Here is a 17,656-nt window from a genome sequence, read left to right on the forward strand (position 1 = left end):
GTCTGAGGTTTTCTCCAAAACCCACAGATCTGTGCATCACCCCAAGGGTTCGAACTGGTACCGGCGTCTTGACACTAGCGATGTCATGACGCCACCGCCTCTACCCTTTCCAGGAGGCCTCAGTTAGTTCCCCAGTAGTCAAGGCATCCTAGGGCGGGAACTTGAGAAGGACAGCAACTACGCCACTATCATGCGTCCAATTTGCCAGGTTATGACATGGCCACCGCAGCAATACCCAACCCAGGCTTCTCACTAAATATCCTGACCTGGTCAGCCCTGGGACCTAGTTCTGGACAGGAAAAGGAGAAACAAGCGCGCCGGCACAACCCTCAGAACCTCCGAAACCCTCTACAAGTCTTTCAGAATTTCTGGTAAGTCGAAGAAACACCCGTCCACCGCTCTGTAGCGTCACTTCCGTCGGCCGACTTTGCCGAAGATTGACAATCCGACTGTCCATTCAGATACGGCTTCTCCCCCAGACCCAGCGAGGGGTGGCTTTGAGGGCAGGAAGCCCCGCCTATCACCAACGTATCACGTCAGAGTCGCCATGGCCAGCTATCCGTATGGGCAGGTGAGTGCGCTAGGGGCCCGCGAATGCAGGTAGGGGCCTAGCCCCGCTCAGTCCAGTCCCGGCCCCTGGACTCTTCTTTCTCCCGGCGTTGTTTGCGCCTCCTCACGTTGAGGTTCGCTTCAGCGAGGCCTCGCGCGAGGGAGAAGGAAAAAGGGACTATCGGTCGCACCCGGCTCACGTCACACACCCTGCTCAAGTCGTGTCCCGCCCCATCTGACGCCTCGATTGGGATGATTTGGGAAACTTCAGACCCTACAGATTCAGGCTGGACCCCACAAATCTGGTCTGGGCCCGTCCTGGGCTCCACACCCTCCCAAGGCTCCCGTGGACGCCCTGGGCGGGGTCTTCCGTGCTGATAAGGTGTTTAGCGCTCTGGTTCCTTCGATGTCATTAGGGAGTCGGATAAGAAATACAGATTTTCCTACTCACGTATTGCTTCAGAATAATCAGGAGAAATTGTGGTGGTACCAAGATCCTCAACTGAGCTGGTTTGATCACTGACATAGCTCAACGTCTCCATTTCACACTTAGGAAAAGTGAAAACCAGAGAAGACACAGTTTATCTGAAGTCACCAAGTACTTAGGCAGCAGAGCCAACGACAGAACCTGGGCTGTCTACAAATGCCTCTTCCTTACTTTCCAGTTTATTTCAAACCAGCCAAGAACACCATAATATGATTCTGTGGCCAAAATGCTTTGTTAGGTGGCAGAATGTTGATAGGGTAGTTTAGAGGGTCCACCTCTAAATTAGGGCCAAATAATAGGATCTTTCTCAGAGCAGTTTTGAAAAGAATGAGGTGATGCTTTTACAGCATTTGGCACAAAGCAAGGTGTAACATGTTGCCTTTTAGAGTTTTGATTTTTACTAGACTTTTTTTTTTTAAAAGAGAGAGAGAATTTTTAATATTTATTTTTTTTTTAGTTTTCAACGGACACAACATCTTTGTTTGTATGTGGTGCTGAGGATCGAACCCGGGCCACACGCATGCCAGGCGAGCGCACTACTGCTTGAGCCACAACCCCAGCCCTTTTACTAGACTTTTAAGATGGTCATTTCCGGGAGGCCCTCAAAACAGCCCCCTCATTTTACAGAGGAGGAAACAATCTCAGGAGGGGTTCTAAGTTGTCCAAAATCATGTAGTACTTTAGGAGATAAATTTCATGCAGGAAAAATTGGAAAACAAGATCAAATGTGATATTACTAAACTCAACTGACACGCCAGAAAATGTAGCAAGACTCACTCCAGAAGGTGCACTCCTATATCCAGTTTACAGGGCATTTGGACTTCCATTACACCTATCATGAAGGCCCAAGTGTCATACAGAGATTGTTACCCCCAATTTACCACTGAGGAACAAACCCAGAGAGGTTAAGTGGCTTAGATGTCACACATAGCAAATAAGGGTGACACCAGGGCTAAAACTTAGAATTCTTTAGAGAGACCAGCATGGGCTAGGTTAGGAGGAATTGTATCATAGCAGTGTTTCCCAAACCCCTTTCCATTTGCTGAGTCTTGTGAGATGTTAATAGTTATTGTTAATAGAGGAGAATTCTGTGGTCAAAAATTTTGGGAAATACTATGTCAAGCAGAATAGATTTATTCATTATACGACAGATTAGAATTCTTAATTTGCTAATGTACATTGTAACTCTTCCAGAAATAAATAGAATATGTATTTTATATCAGTCATTTTTGTGATATTAGCATTCCTGAGAAATGCAATTTTGGAAAACATTGCCATAGTACATTTCACAGTGGCTGGTCTGCATTGGAGTCATCTGACAGCTTGTTAAAAGAACCTATCTGCACGTTACTGAGCTTTGGGGATGAGTTGTATGCATCCTAGAAAACTGGCTCAAGTCATTCAGGTCAGACACAACTGGACTAGAATCCTAACTCTGTCACTTAATAGTTATGTGTCCTGGGACAAACCATATAAGGGCCCCTAAATCTTAGTTTCCTCACATGTAGGATGGGAGAAATAATATCTGTATAAAGGACTGAAAGGAGGAAGAAATGCAGCAAAGCCTACAAGGAGTTTGGCACATTGCTTGTACATGCTGGTGTATGGTGGCAGCTTTTGCTTCTGCATTCTGTTACAGTGTCATGTTGCCTGGACTTATGCTTGGAGAGAAATGTCAAAAAGGAATGCAGGGAGAAAAGGGTTCTGGAATAGAAGAAATGGTGCTTTTCCCCCCTCCACCCCACTTTACTTTACCTGCTGACTTGTCCCAGGTATTCTAAGAAAGAAAACTGGTTCAAGTCATCCAGAGGTTTGGTCACTGCTGCCTCTTCCCACCTGCTACATGGTCCTGGAGGATTCCCACCCACTGCTAGAAGTCACAATTCCTGTAATTTTCCATTGCCTTCAGCCCAGGGTACTCTAGCATGGACTGATTTTGGAGTAGTAAACTTTGCTCTTGTGGGAGAACCAGCTTGAAGGATTTCTTAAGAGCTTGATCTCTGAGGCCAGAGAGATTTGATTTCAAATCTCTGAAATTTTTTTGCAGAAATTTGTTGCAAAGGTCTGAAGTTTGGTTTCCCCTCTTTCGAAAAGAAATCATAACAGTATTTACCTCAGAATTCTCATAAAGATTAAACGTGATAATCCATATCAATCCTGGTATGGTGTTTGGTATGTAGTAAATATTCTTAAGTGGAAGAGGTATGTAGATAGGTTGATTATAGAATCAGTATGATAAGTATTAAATGGGAATAAGTGTAACGTGCTAGAATAGCAGGATACCTTAGTTTAGGGGTAAACATTGCCATTGTTTCTCAGTAGCTGGTCTGCATCAGAGCCATTTGACAGCTTGTTAAAAGAACACACTTTTAGGGCCCACCTCAGACCTGTTTTTTACCCAGGAATCTGTATGTTACTAAGTTTTGGGGATAATCCAAAAACTGAATCACCAGTAGGAGTTAGCTAGATGAAGAAGGAAATTGTATTCTAATAGAGGAAATAAGTTCACAAAAACCAGAAAGCAAGTAGGCCCAGTATTTGGGGAGAAGTTTAAGATCAGTCTAGCTGGCCATGGTGATGCCCACCTTTCGTCTCAGCTGCTTAAAAGGCTGAGGCAAGAGGATTGTCTGAGCCCAGGAGTTCAAGACCAGATTGGGCAACATAGCAAGACCGTGTCTTGAAAAAAGAAAGAAAGAGAGAGAGAGAGAGAGAGGGAGGAAAGAAAGAGAAGAAAAGAAAAGAAAAGCAGTCTAGTAGTAATTGTGACAGGGAAAGGGGCAAGAAATAAGACCAGAAAGATAAACAAGGGCCAGATCCCTTGTATACCTTTTGGAGAGAGTGAATTTATTCTAAGGGTAGCAGGGGAGCTCATTTGTCCTTTGGGACTCTTACCGTGGAACACTATGAGAATGGAGAGACTGAGGCAGTTTGAAACCACTGAGGTAATCTGGGCTAAAAAGAACAGTGACCTGGGTGAAGGTTGATTTGAGGTGCGTTCAAGAGGTAGAGTTGATAAAACTTGGTGTTTAATTGATGAAGGGAAGAAAGAGAAGGTACCCTGGAGGGTACTAGGGCTTTGGGTTTAGGTGACTGAGGTAGATAGCAGGAAATGGGAACACAGAGGTAGGCATAGTTTTGGCAGGAAGCTCAGGAAGCCTTTGGATTTGTGGGTCTGCAGCTCAGGGGAGATGAAGCTGGAAAGAAAGATTTTGGAGTGTCAGCACAGAGGTGGTCTTGGCACAGTTCTTGGCTCATTTTTCTTTGTTTGCGTGTTTCTGTCCTTTAAATATTTTAGGAAGCTCTGCTGGTGAGTTTGGGCACCTTATGTCTTCTTGTGATCATTCAACCCCTTATTTGGGCTTCTGGCCACTCCAGTAGACACTTGACAGGAAGCTCCAGGGCACAGGCTTCTCTTTCAGTGCAGCCTCCTTCCTTCCTCAGCAGGACTCAGCAGGGAACAGCCTTTGATACCTCTGGGCCTCAGAAGGGTCTTGCAGGTAGAAGAATGAGCCTTTGGAGCTAAAAGTGGGGGAAAAGACCCATGCAGGACTTTATGAGTGGGTTATTGGAGGGGGGGGGCGGCGTGAGCTCTTTATCACTAGCAGGAGTGCAAATAGAGATTCCAGTGGTGCTGCAGAGACTGTGTTATCAACTGAGAGGTTGGACTGAAGGGTCTGTGGGATTTCTTCCAATATGTAGCTTTCAAACTAGACCTTGGTGCTGGAGTGAAAAAAGAATATGAGATTCCTCTGAGACTCCCTGATTTCTGGGCCTGAAGGCTCGGAAAGATCACCTACTCCAGTCTTTCCCCTCTGAGCCTGTCCACTGTAGAAAGCCATCGTATTTGACACAGGCATTTTACACAATCTGTGGTGCAGGAACATGCCAGGCACCCCTTCATGCAGACAGTGTTTAAAATCCTAACTTGCCCATTCTAGCTTCGTGATCTTGGGCACATTGTTAAACTTTGTGCTCCTTAATTTTCTCATCTCTGAAATGGGAATAATAGTACTTAACCTTATAGAACTGAAAATCAATTAAAGTTGATTGAACTGGAAGCACCTAGCAGAGCTTTAATAATTGTATCCCCCCCCACACAAGCCCCTAATATATCAAATGTAGCTTATTTGCAATTAGCTAAAGACCTAGAGATGCTTTTTTGGTGATACTTTGGAAACCATGGTTATTGAATGAACTCCTCCTGCCTTTTTTCTCCCCTCTTTCACAATCTTATATTTATTATTTTGAAATCCTTTTGGAAAAACTCTCAAAGGGTTGGCAGCACCGAGTAGTATGAAAGAATGTGGAGTCAGGGGCTCTGTTTTTTCATTTCTTGTTCAGACATTTACAAAGAACTCAGTGACCCTGGGAAAGCACACTTCCTCTCATCCTGGATTGTGTATCATCAGTTGGTGGCTCTACTTCCGTCATCTGTGCAAGCTAGAAACCTGAGTCATTCTAAACACTTCCCTCTCCTCACTCCCCCTCCATCTCTTGCCTAATCTAATTAGTTGTCAAGTCATGTCTAGTCTATCTCTGAAATAGCTTCAGAATCCATCCTGGTCTCCTTGTTCCCAATTCTCTGTCTGGTTCAGGTCCTGCCTGCCCAGTACCTGGGCCCCTGCCTCCCCCACTAGCTCACGTCCACATCTCTGCTGGTTCTCTAAACAGGGCTCTGCTCACATTACTCCCCTACTGGAAACCTTTCTGTGGTGCTGTTTTCTTCAGCATAAAGCCCAAACACTTTAGAGTGGTGGTCATTTGTTCAAATATTTATGAAGGTTTGCAGGTGTCAGGCACTGTGCTGGACCCTGGGGTACCTTGATGAATGAGGCCCAGTGTTTGTCCCTAGGGAGCTTATTGTTGGGTGGAGAGATGCTAAATAGATAGAAAGTACTCTTTGGCACCAAAGGCATCCACTGACTGAAGGGCGGGCGGGAGAGATGCTTGGTCAGGGAGTGTGTCAAGGGCCTTTCTCAATTCACACTGGTTTCTTCCCACCTCTGCACCTCTGCTCTTCAGCCCATTCTCTGACCACACTGTGCTTGCTTATGTAAGTCTGTGCTTTATCTTTCTTTAGCCTTCTGTCTGGAGCGTCCTTCACCATCTTCCTCTTGGGGGAATGCCCATGCATCCTTCAAGGACCAACTCCAATGTCACTGCTGCCTCAGCTGAGAAGCCCTCCTTCATGCATCATTCATAAGATTGCTTATTTATTCATTCAGCAAACAAAGTAAATTCCTTCATAGCATGTAAGAAGAATTTGCTGACACCAGTTGGATCATATCATAATTATCTTTGGGCTACTCAAAAGCAGGGTCCCATTTAGTTTTGTGCCCTCGGGCCAAGCACAGAGTCTGGTACAATGTTGCTCTAAAATGCTTGCTGAATGAAGTCATTTAACAGCTCTGTACCTCAGTTTCTTTATCTGAGAAATAGGCCTCCTGACATCTTCTCAGGGGATCGTTGGTGATATTCTGCCAGTAGTGTTTGTATATGTATAATGCAAGAAGAGGATTTAGTTACTCTCAGACTGTCCCAGACACACAGGTCTCTGTCTGGAGTGTGGTAGCTGGGAGGGCAGAAGAACGGCCTGGGTGCACCTGCTTTGCGGTCCTGGGGATGTGTCCCAGGTGGGAGGGCTGGGCCTCAGATGTCCTTGGCCAGGACAGCTCATGGCTTTGCAGTGCAGCAGCTTCCTGGCATGGTGTTCAGCCTGTCCTTTGGGTATGCCCAGATACCGCAGAGTTCCCACCCACCTCCATCTTACTCTGGGATACTGTTGCTTAAGGGAGGAGCACTGTAGCTGGAGGTACTGAGAGTCTTCAGGTGCAGATTGGTGGGAGTGGTTTGGCACCACCTGTGCCTTCAATTCAGAGGATGGCTTGGGAAAGTTCCTTCCTCTCTCCAGGCCCAGAGGGTTAGGTTATGTGACTGGCCTGCAGTGTACCTCTCTTGTCACACCTCTCAACCCCCTTGGGAATCTTGGGTTTTTTCCATGGTACTGGCAGTTTGATGGGGATTGAACCTGGGGGTGCTCTACCACTGTGCTAGATTCCCTTTTAATTTTTAAAAAAAATTTTTTTAGTTGTAGATGGACACATATCTTTATTTTTACATGGTGCTCAGGATCGAACCCAGGGCCTCAGGGTATCTGCATGCCTGTCTGTTAACTACAAGCTCCTTCATAATGTCCATTCTCCTTTAAACCCCACAGGGTTTACCTTTGCTGACAATAATAATTCATATAATCATAATACAGCAAGGATTTATTGATCATTTGCCTTATGGCAGGCAGTGTTGTAAGGACTGTTTATTTCCATTAGTGGTTTTAGGACTCTTGAGTTACTCTGAGGCTTCTTCTCAGTCCTCTAAAAATCTAGGCAGGGAGTCCCATGTGACCAAGGATCTGGAACCCCACCTGGCTACAGCCAAAGCAACTTTCTTTGATCAATTGTATTTATTTTATGTCATCAAAGGATTGTTTAGCTGGGCTGGAGATGTGGCTCAAGCAGTAGTGCGCTTACCTGGCATGCATGCGGCCCGGGTTCGATCCTCAGCACCACGTACAAACAAAGATGTTGTGTCCGCCGAAAACTAAAAAATAAATATTTTTTTTTCAAAAAAAGGATTGTTTAGCTAAAAATTAAATTAATAGAACTTTGCTATGTTTAATTCTTGTAATTCATGGCATAACCATTGAAGAAGGGATTTATCATATTTTATTTTTTTATATATATATATATATTTTTTTTTTAAAGAGAGAGAATTTTTTTAATATTTATTATTTTTTTTTTTTTTTAGTTTTTGGCAGACACAACATCTTTGTTTTTGTATGTGGTGCTGAGGATCGAACCCGGGCCGCACGCACGCAAGGCGAGCGCGCTACCGCTTGAGCCACATCCCCAGCCCTCGTATTTTATTTGTAAAGAACAGGTTCAGAGAGCTTAAGCCACTGGCCCATAATCATGAACTCAGCTGGTGAGAAAAGAGTTTTGAATCTGACTCCACTGTCTGTGAGAGCCTTGCTGCCAGCCATGGCAGCCTCCAGGAAGAAGTTCCCACAGTGCAGAATGGGGAAGGTGGCAGTGCCTGCATCTTGCCTTCCCCTGTGAAGCCTCCCTTGGGCAAGCAAGCCCCTTTTTAGAGGAAGTATGAGTTTGACCTTAGCCTTGAGGGTAATTGAGAAGCTGTCAGACACAATAAAAAGAGAAAGCCATAGTTTTCAGTGCTAGGACCCTGGGGTACCTATAAGTTGATCTAGCACACTTCTAGAACCTGTACCAAGCTGGGCACAGTGGCATGTGCCTGTAATACCAGCAACTCACAAGTTCAAGGCCAGCCTTGGCAACTTAGCAAGACCCTGTCTCAAAACAGAAAATAAAAATAAAAAGGACTGGCGATGTGGCTCAGAGGTAGAGTGTCCCTGAGTTCAAACCCCAGTACCACACACACAAAAAGAACCTATACCATTCTCAGATCCTCAGCTGGGCCAGCTCTCCTCTGTGTCCTTGAGCTCAGCTGGTTGCAGATAGGTTAGGGCTGTGCTCTGCCAGGCCCTGTGCTGGCCATTTAGGGACATGCAGCGGAACACTCTGAGCCTCAAGAATCCCTGGATAGAAGCATGCAGAGATGGACAAGAGAGTGTAATGTCCCCTTGTATTCTCTAATGCCTGACCTTTGAGCCAGGAGACCTGGGTTCTGGGCCCAGCTCCTCCACACAGTTGGTATGTAACCTCCCTGGACTTGAGTTGCCTCCTCTGTAGATAGAGATATTATTAATAGTTAATGTGTATCAAGTGCTTACTCTGTGTCAGGCCCTATGTCATGGCCCTTTACATGACTGGTCCCGTTTCATTCATATGGCAACCCAAGGTAGGCACTGTTATTATTTCCATTTTACAGTAGAAGATCCTGAGGGTTAGGGTAACTCATTAGGCTAGTTAGTAAGTGACAGAACCTGAATTTGAACTGTACTTTTTTTTTTTTTTTAACCATTGGGCCATATTGCCTTAGGAATAGTTGTCTCCCTGCCTGCCTCAAGAGTTATGAGTGAGGATAGGAAAATGTTCTTGCATCTTGAGCTGGTGGAGCTTAAGGAAGACATGCTGTGGGTATATCCATACTGTGGCTACATCACTGGTGACTGATGAGGGTCACAGCTGTGTGGCAGAGTCTGCATTTGTGCTGTGAGTTCTGCAGATAGACATGGAGGTACCACAGGGTGAACACTTGGGATCCCATTTGATTCTTTTTTTTTTTTTTTGGATTCTGACATTTTAATTTCTTTTGAATATAAGTCACTTTTTCAAGCAAAGAAATAGAATCAACCTAAGGATGTGGTCCTCTAGGGATCCAAGCCAAGTCTTGAGATCTTCAGCAGAATGACACTATAGTACCAGGTGCTACCAATAGAGTTATACACTCTAAATAGCAACCACTTATCTTCATTTTTTTTTCATTAGGGAACAGCCAAAAGTTCAGTCTTTAAAGGCATGATATATAGAACATCTTGATCTACAAAGGATAGAATGACCCAAATTATATGCAGGCCATCCTATTGGGAAACAAGATCAGAGCTGGTCAAGGATTGGTTATCAGAGACAGTGCTTATACTTTGAAAACTTACTCTGTGGCTCAAAAAATTCCTGGTTCCTGTCACTAAGAAACAAAGTAAAAAATATTACAGATGGAGCCACACCAACATGTGGTTTTAGGGAGGTCTTCCACCAGAATGTGAAAGTAGAGTTAAGTGTAGGGGATAAGATCTTTTGATATTTTAAAAATAAATTACTTAGTAACTAAGAAATTAGACATACCACACTCTTCCATTTGCTACAATAACAAATTGACAAAGAAGACTATTTAAAAGAAATGCTCAGTATAAAGAGGGTGGGAATGGTAACACTTTCCACTACAGGATAATCTCCTGTTTTCCCAATTAGCATTGCTATTCTTCCATGATACATGTGGAAAAACTTGTTGAGTTTTGCCACGGCCAGATGAAAAACAGCGTTTCCTAATTAGCTAATTAAGCTCAATGAACATTTTTGGGATGGAACCATAAACTCTGGCCATTGTTTTGTCAAACATCTGCAAACTGCATAATTCCTCAGCCCTTAGACATAGTTTCTGTTCAATATCTTAAAGCTGAGTTTAGTTCCACTGTGATTTGTCTCAGGGCTGAAGTGAGCGTTAGTCATCAAAGTCTGGAATGTCATCATAGGAGTAACCCCGGTAGCCTTTAGATGCATAGTAGGCGATGCGCAGATGGTAAAATCCTGGCAGGAACACCAGAATGCCAATAATCAGGACAGGGACGGCCCGGTCTGCCCCCCCTTTGCTAATGTAGCCTGACAGCAGGAGGGAGCCTATGATAATGAGAAAGGCGCCAATCAAAAACAGCACAGTGGCAAGTGCAATGGCCTTATAAGGGATCTTAGGAGGGCTTTTCTTAAACTGAAGGTCAATGTAGCCATCATCTGTGCTGGAGAGCCTTGAGTATTTTACTTTACTACTGGGGATTCCAGTAGCCAGATTAGTACGAGACGGCATCATAACACACGGACACAGCTACAGTCCGAGCACCGTGCTAAGACTGGAGCTAGAGGGCTGGGGATGTGGCTCAAGCGGTAGCGCTCTCGCCTGGCATACGTGCGGCCTGGGTTCGATCCTCAGCACCATATACAAACAAAGATGTTGTGTCTGCCGAGAACTAAAAAATAAATATTAAAAAAATTCTCTCTCTCTCTCTCTCTCCCACTCTCTCTTTAAAAAAAAAAAAAGAAAAGACTGGAGCTAGAGAGGAACTCGCCCACGGGTACCAGCCGAGGCGTCCCAGGCCTCATGGCACAGCCAACCTAACCCGCCGACCTAGCAAATACCCCCATTTGATTCATTTGCCTGCTTTTTCATACATTAAGTATTTACTGAGCATCCTTTGTGTACTGGTTGCTGGGGATAAAGTGGCAAACCAGACATGATCCCAGCCCTTGTAAAGCACCTTGGTGTGCAAGAAAGGGGAGTCAGGAGGGCAGGATTCCAGCCCTGACTCTGCAGACATTGGTGGTGTGACCTGGGGTAACTTATCCCTTCAAGTAGAAGCCTCAGGCTGCCTATCAAGCAAGGGGACTATAATTCCAACCCTACCTGTAGAACCATTTGAAAGAACGGCAGTGGGATCAGCTATGGAGTGCCATACTGTGGCTAGTTTCTAGTTTATCATTCTGACTGATATCTTGTTCTTCCTGCAGGGCTGCCCAGGAGCTACAGGACAGGCACCTGGAGCCCCTCCGGGTAGCTACTACCCTGGACCTCCACATGGTGGAGGGCAGTATGGCAGCGGAGGTTATGGGGGTCCTGCCCCTGGAGGGCCTTATGGACCACCAGCTGGTGGAGGGCCCTATGGATACCCCAATGCTGGAGGGCTCCCCCCTGGAACCCCAGGAGGACCATATGGTGGTGCCGCCCCAGGTGGCCCCTATAGTCAGCCACCTCCAAGTTCCTATGGTGCCCAGCAGCCTGGGCCTTATGGACAGGGTAAGTAGGATCTTAGGTTCTGGGTGCCTCTACCCAGCTTCTGAGTCCCATCCTGTCCTTCATGTATGGGTGTGCAGGCACCCCCGTCTCTGGCACCAGAGCTTCTTGCTTCCAGCTTCAGCCTGCATCAGCAGAATGAGAAGATGTCAGCTAACTTGGCTATGGGAAATCTCCTCAGCTCACAACAAGCAGTAATTTCTATTGCTTACTCACGCTTATTTACTCTTGCTCATGTGTCAGCAGCTGCAGGTTGGCAGCTGAGTTTCTGCTCCATGTGTCTTTTCACTCTGGGATCCAGGCTGAAGGAGCATCCCCTATTTGGAAAATGTTATCCTTGTGGCAGAGAAAAGGATCAGGAAGCTAGCAGGGATGGACAAAGGCTTTTTAAATTTCTACTCTGAAGTACCCTATGTGTTATCTATTCACATTGTTTTGGCCAAAGCACAGCTCCTGGCCAAGCCTGATAGCAATAGGATGGGAATGGATGCTTCTGCCGTGGAGGGGTTCTGCAAGTTGCCAGGCAGTGGGAGAACATGTACAGTGCTTTTATAAGGAGGAGGAAATCAGCAAACAGTTGGAGACAGTAATGTAGTGTACCAGAGGACAAGCCCATTCTTGTGTGAGGGAGACTGATCACTATCTATAGAAAGGCAAGATGGCTTAATTGTTGAAAGCTTGTCTTTTGAACACTTACTGACCTGACCAAACTACATCTTTGAGCCTCAGTGCCCATACCTGTAAAATGGGGCAATGCCACTGCCTCATGGAGTTGTTCACATGGATTCAATGAGAATATACAAGTAATGGCACAGTGTCCAGGCCATGGGAGGGGCTTCATTAAATAATATTCTCTGAGAGGACTCGTTCTAGGGCATTCTCAGCAAAGAAGAATGTGGCATTTAATGTGATAGCAGATATGGCATGGACCTTGCTTTTAAAAAATGCTGAGGCGGGGCTGGGGCTGTACCTCAGTGGTAGAGTGCTTGCCTAGCATGTGTGAGGCACTGGGTTTGATTCTCAGCACCATATATAAATAAAATAAAGGTCCATCAACGACTAAAAAATATTTTTTAAAAAAATGCTGAGGCAAGACAGGAGCATGAGATAAGGGAAACAAAAATCAGAGAGACTGGAGATGCGGTACTGGACAGGAGAGGGACAGAGACTTGGAGATTCAGTGGAGGCAGAGCCTTGGGTGGGGGCTACAGCCTCCATGAAGATTTCTGAACAATCTCAGACAGAAGGCCAGGGAAAGTGGGTACCAGTGCCCTGCTTCCTCTCTAAGCCCATTTCAGTTAGCTCCTTGACAGAATGATTGTTCCTGGGAGACCAAGCCACCAGCAAGGCAGCCTGGAATGCTTGGGAAGGGCCTCCAGGGAGTGTCCTGCTGGGAAGCAGGCAGCGTGTGAGTTTACATGTGCAGGCAGGTGGTCCAGGGGGAGCTGCTTGAACCTCGGGGGTTCTGAGCAGTGCCAGCCAGTGGCATTTATCTTCTTAAAGCCCAGAGTGTCTGGTCATTTGCTTTCAGCTCAGCAACTTCACCACACATTTCCACACTTTTAAAAAATCCTGTTTCTGAGCCCATAGGAAAATGAGCCCCAGCCCTGAGACATCCTCCAGGGCCTGAGGCTCATGTTAATCCCTAGGGCTAGAGAGGAGGGATGGGCCTTGGACTCTCTGCCATTCACCCTCTGCTGCTTACTCTCTTGCCAGTGCCTCTTCCTCTCCTCTTCAGTGTAGCCAGCCCGTAAAGCAAGATCCAGACATCATCTGCATTGGAGTCCTGGAAGGACCATGTCTGGTGTTAGAGCACCACTGTTTTGGAAGACAGATTTGACCCTTAGCCGTGCCCCTCTGCTCCCAGGAGGATCCTAAAGGGCCTTTCCAGCCTCCTAATCTGTCATCAACCCTTCCTTCCCACAAACCAAGACCCCTTGGAATGCTCTTAACACACCTGTGCCTTTGCCACCTGCTCTTTTTTCTCCCTGCCTCACTCCTTATCATCCTCTCAGACCCAGCTGGAGTATTCCTTCCTTAGTGACAATATCTCTGATGGCTTGCATTCCAGTCCCTTTGCTAAGGAACCTTACTTTGCTGTTATCTCATTTAATCATCACAATATCCTTGGGAAGTGGGTTCATTTTAGAAATGGAGAAATCAGTACTCAGAAAGTTACACATTTCACCTGAAGTCACACAGACTCGTAAGGCTAGTAAGGATGAGAGCCAGGATCTGATTATAAAGCCTGAGCTCCACGACACACACAGCATGGCATACATGGGTTGCAGAAACTCTCTTTCTGGGGAATGTGAATCTCACTCCCCACTGACACTGCCTGGATTTTATCTAAGGAGTTGAGACCAGCCCCTCAGTCAGGCAAACCTTTTCCCCTCTGGCCTCGCCTTCTGGACTGGGCAGTGGTTTCCATCCTTCCCAACTACCCATGATCCTTTCACATGTACAGGAGCCTCTTTTCTGGCTAATTAGTATAAGTTTTTTCTAAGATGGATAGACTTCTTTCTTCTCCCCTTTCATCTATCGCTGATCCCTCAGCTTACCTTTCCCAGAGAATTCTTGACATACTCCAAGTGGACAGGAAACAAACAAAGAAGTGACTGGGGCACTATATAGAAGTCTGAAGTACTCTTGGGGTAGAAAGCAATTGCAAATACTTTTGAGTCTGCCTTGAGGCCTTTTCCACCAGAGTAAGAATTTCAGCTTGATGGGGGAGATGTGGGTAGGAAAGGAGACAAGAGGCACTGACGCTGGCCCTGCCCAGCATTTCAACAGATTGGCCTAGAGGCCTGGGTCTGACTTCCCTGGTTCACACCCTTTTCCCAGGTGGTGTCCCACCCAATGTGGATCCTGAGGCCTACTCCTGGTTCCAGTCAGTGGACTCAGATCACAGTGGCTACATCTCCAAGAAGGAGCTAAAGCAGGCCCTGGTCAACTCCAACTGGTCTTCATTCAATGACGAGACATGCCTCATGATGATAAGTGAGTCCCAGCCCTTCCTCGTGGGATTGAGCTGGTGCACAGCCATTGACAGATGACAGTAGGTGGGTGGATGGTCACTTGGGAGAAATTCTTTGGCCAGGGAAAATTTCAGGGATAAAGTGGGGTTCAAGGTGATTTCCCCTAAATTGAGAGCTGTTTCTCTCTAGACTAATAAGTCATAGGCTGATTTGGTTTCCCATTCTGCAGATGGGCACTCCCACCCCTGGCAGGAAACGGCTGGGTGGGGGGCTCAGCATAGATCAAGTTCTTGGGGCTCAGCCTTCAACCCTGCAGAGAAAATGAAGTTCTGAGTGGAGTGGGGCCGAGGCAACCAGGGAAGAGGCTTTTTTAGCCTTTGATGCTCGTGTCTCAGACCTGCAGTCCTGTGGAGTCTTCTACTGCAGCCTGGGAAAGGGGCTGCTTCAATGGTACCCTTGGCCATCCTTTGCCTTCTCCCCCTCAGACATGTTTGACAAGACCAAGTCAGGCCGCATTGATATCTATGGTTTCTCAGCGCTGTGGAAATTCATCCAGCAGTGGAAGAACCTCTTCCAGCAGTATGACCGGGACCACTCAGGTTCCATCAGCTACACAGAGCTGCAGCAAGGTGAGGCCCATGCAAGGGCATGGTGGGCAGGGCAGAGCTGGACTCTTCTCTTTAGTTCCTAAAACAGAAACGTGTCCTTTCATGTGTCCACCCGTACCGCAAAATGCTGTCCTAGTGCAGGCCCACTCTTGGAGACTAGTCTGTGTGGCTCTTCCCTCTAGTTCCCAGCATATAGAATGGAAAGAGCCCTGAACAGGGTCTCAGAAAGCAGGGTTCTGCTGCCACCTCTGCCAGAGGCTGTTTCCTTTTTGTCTCCAGGACCCATAGCACTCTAAAATTGCAGTTGAGCCAGGTTTGGTTGTGCACACCTGTAGACTCAGTGACTCAGGGGGGCTGAGGCAAGAGAATTGCAAGTTTGAGGCCAGCCTTAGCAACTTTAACAGGACCCTGTCTCAAAAAATAAAAAGGACTAGTAGCTCCCTGGCAAGGCACTCCTGGGTTCAGTCCCTGGCACAGGGTGGGTATGGCGGAGGTGGAGTGGAGTAAAAGTTGAAGCTGAGTAAGATGACCTAAGAGCACAACTCCAAGTCTGGTTCTGATCCAACGCTGGGTCCACAGCCTGCCATCTGAGCCCAGACCAGTAGGTAGGAGGACAGGTAGCTTGTGTGGTTAGCTGCCTGTTAGAATGGGGCTAGCTATTGGTGAGAACCCAGTGGGGAGCTTCCTCACCTAGGAGAGGGGAAAAACTACAGAGAATCTGGTCCTTTGCCCTGGCCATGGGTTTCAGTCAGACTAAACAGGTGTGTGGTTGGTGAGAACCACTTCTGCCCCTGGCAAGAGGGAGGGAGGGATCAGTACTAGCACTACTCTTGCCAGCTTCTCTAAGGGAGATTTGGAGAAAGAGGGAGGGGGGCCTTCCAGCCAAGAGGAACCTCCAGACAGAGCCCCTCTTGTGCACCTGACCACCTGAACAGACCTGTGGGACTTCTCTGGCCTCCTCGTGCTTCCATGCCTGTATCCTAGAAGTCTCCTGCTCCATGTGCTCCAGTGCTGCTGGTCAGTGGAGTTGCTCACAGCAGGTTTTTGTGTGTCTGCTTTGTGTGCCCCTCCTCTCCAGCTCTGTCCCAAATGGGCTACAACCTGAGCCCCCAGTTCACCCAGCTCCTGGTCTCCCGCTACTGCCCACGCTCTGCCAGTCCCGCCATGCAGCTCGACCGCTTCATTCAGGTGTGCACCCAGCTGCAGGTGCTGACCGAGGCCTTCCGAGAGAAGGATACCGCGGTGCAGGGCAACATTCGGCTCAGCTTCGAGGACTTCGTCACCATGACAGCTTCTCGGATGCTATGACCCAGCCTATCTGTAGACAGTGGAGCACACCAAGGACCTTTCCTGGCTCCTTAGAGTGGGAGAAGCATGTGGGTCTCTCTTCTTTTCTTTCCCCTTCTAAAAAAATTCTCCCTAGCTTGATGCAGCACTGTTCCCAAAGAGGGTTGAGGATTCTGCATCAGAGCCACCAAATAATTGATCCCTGGACTGTGGCCATACAGGTAGGAAGGAGCCTGACCTAGGAGAGGACTGGAAATTGAGTGTCCTGACAGGCCTGAGCAATCGGCTGTGCCTCTGGCCCTTAGCTTCCCCCTCTGTGCACTGACACCAGTGATAAGTGTTCTTCAGCCTCTTACCGTTAGCATCTGCCTTCCCTCAGCGACTGTCCTGTAAGATGAGCCCAGCTTCTCCAAAATGGAATTTGACCAAGCTTGAGAGAGATTTGCCTGTGGGACCAGTGGCTTGGATTCCTGCTCATTCACATCCACAAGTCCTTGTGTGTTAACTTCTAACTGGAGGCTGTCCCTGCTCAGGGAGCTGGGACAGTCTGCCGTCTGGGTATCTCGGCCAGGCTACTGCCCTCCAAAGCTTGGACCCTTCAGTTGCCTGCCATGCTCTGCTCTGCTTTAGTTCCTGGAGGACAGATGTCACCTCCTACCGCCAATGCTGTTTTTTTTTTGTTGTTGTTTTTTTGTTGTTGTTATTTTTTAATGTGTGAGTTATCATATGGGGCCAAAAGTCTAGTGAAACTGTAAGCTTCAATAAAAGAATGAAATTCTGTAGTCCCATGCTTTCCTCCATGACTTCCCAGCCACCAGTTCCTACACATCTACCCACTTATTTATTCTTTCATTCAGCAGATATTTAAGTCCATACTGTCTACCTAGCCATGCAGAAAGAAGCAGCCTGGGGGCTGAGACTGACAGGGCTCCCCTCACTTGTCAGGGTGAACCTGAGGTGTTGGGTGGCTCCTGGGCCCTGCCAGGTGTACTTCCATACAGCTGGGGGTCAGCCCGAGAGTCTATTTCATGGAAGTTGTAGGGCTGGCCTTTGGGGCTGGAAGCAGCCACCCCAAGCTTTGCACAGCATGGCCTTTTTATTATCTCAGGCATGAGTTTTATTTTCCAGACAAACTCCATTTATGAAGTCATAACTTCTCCCCTTTTTTATTAAGTACAGACGTCTGTACCTGCCAGTTGGATCTCTAGATC

General features: G+C 47.0%; 2 protein-coding genes across 2 annotated transcripts; one reads left to right on the forward strand and one right to left on the reverse strand.

Annotated features, from left to right (window-relative positions):
- The first annotated feature begins 422 nt into the window (after positions 1–422).
- Pef1 (penta-EF-hand domain containing 1) lies at positions 423–17,227 on the forward strand. The gene is made up of 5 exons (XM_046469333.2): positions 423–571; positions 11,290–11,575; positions 14,417–14,572; positions 15,036–15,179; positions 16,237–17,227. Exons 1-5 carry the CDS (start codon positions 548–550, stop codon positions 16,464–16,466), a joined length of 840 nt encoding a protein of 279 aa, XP_046325289.1. The 5' UTR covers positions 423–547; the 3' UTR covers positions 16,467–17,227.
- LOC124110187 (transmembrane protein 230) lies at positions 9,516–10,620 on the reverse strand. The gene has a single exon (XM_046469334.2). It carries the CDS (start codon positions 10,592–10,594, stop codon positions 10,232–10,234), a length of 363 nt encoding a protein of 120 aa, XP_046325290.1. The 5' UTR covers positions 10,595–10,620; the 3' UTR covers positions 9,516–10,231.
- Positions 17,228–17,656: the final 429 nt, after the last annotated feature.

The sequence above is a fragment of the Marmota monax genome, unplaced genomic scaffold (genome assembly GCF_021218885.2).
Source record: "Marmota monax isolate L192 unplaced genomic scaffold, Marmota_monax_Labrador192_F-V1.1 WCK01_AAM20220418_F8-fsc00008, whole genome shotgun sequence".
Lineage (NCBI taxonomy): Eukaryota > Metazoa > Chordata > Mammalia > Rodentia > Sciuridae > Marmota > Marmota monax.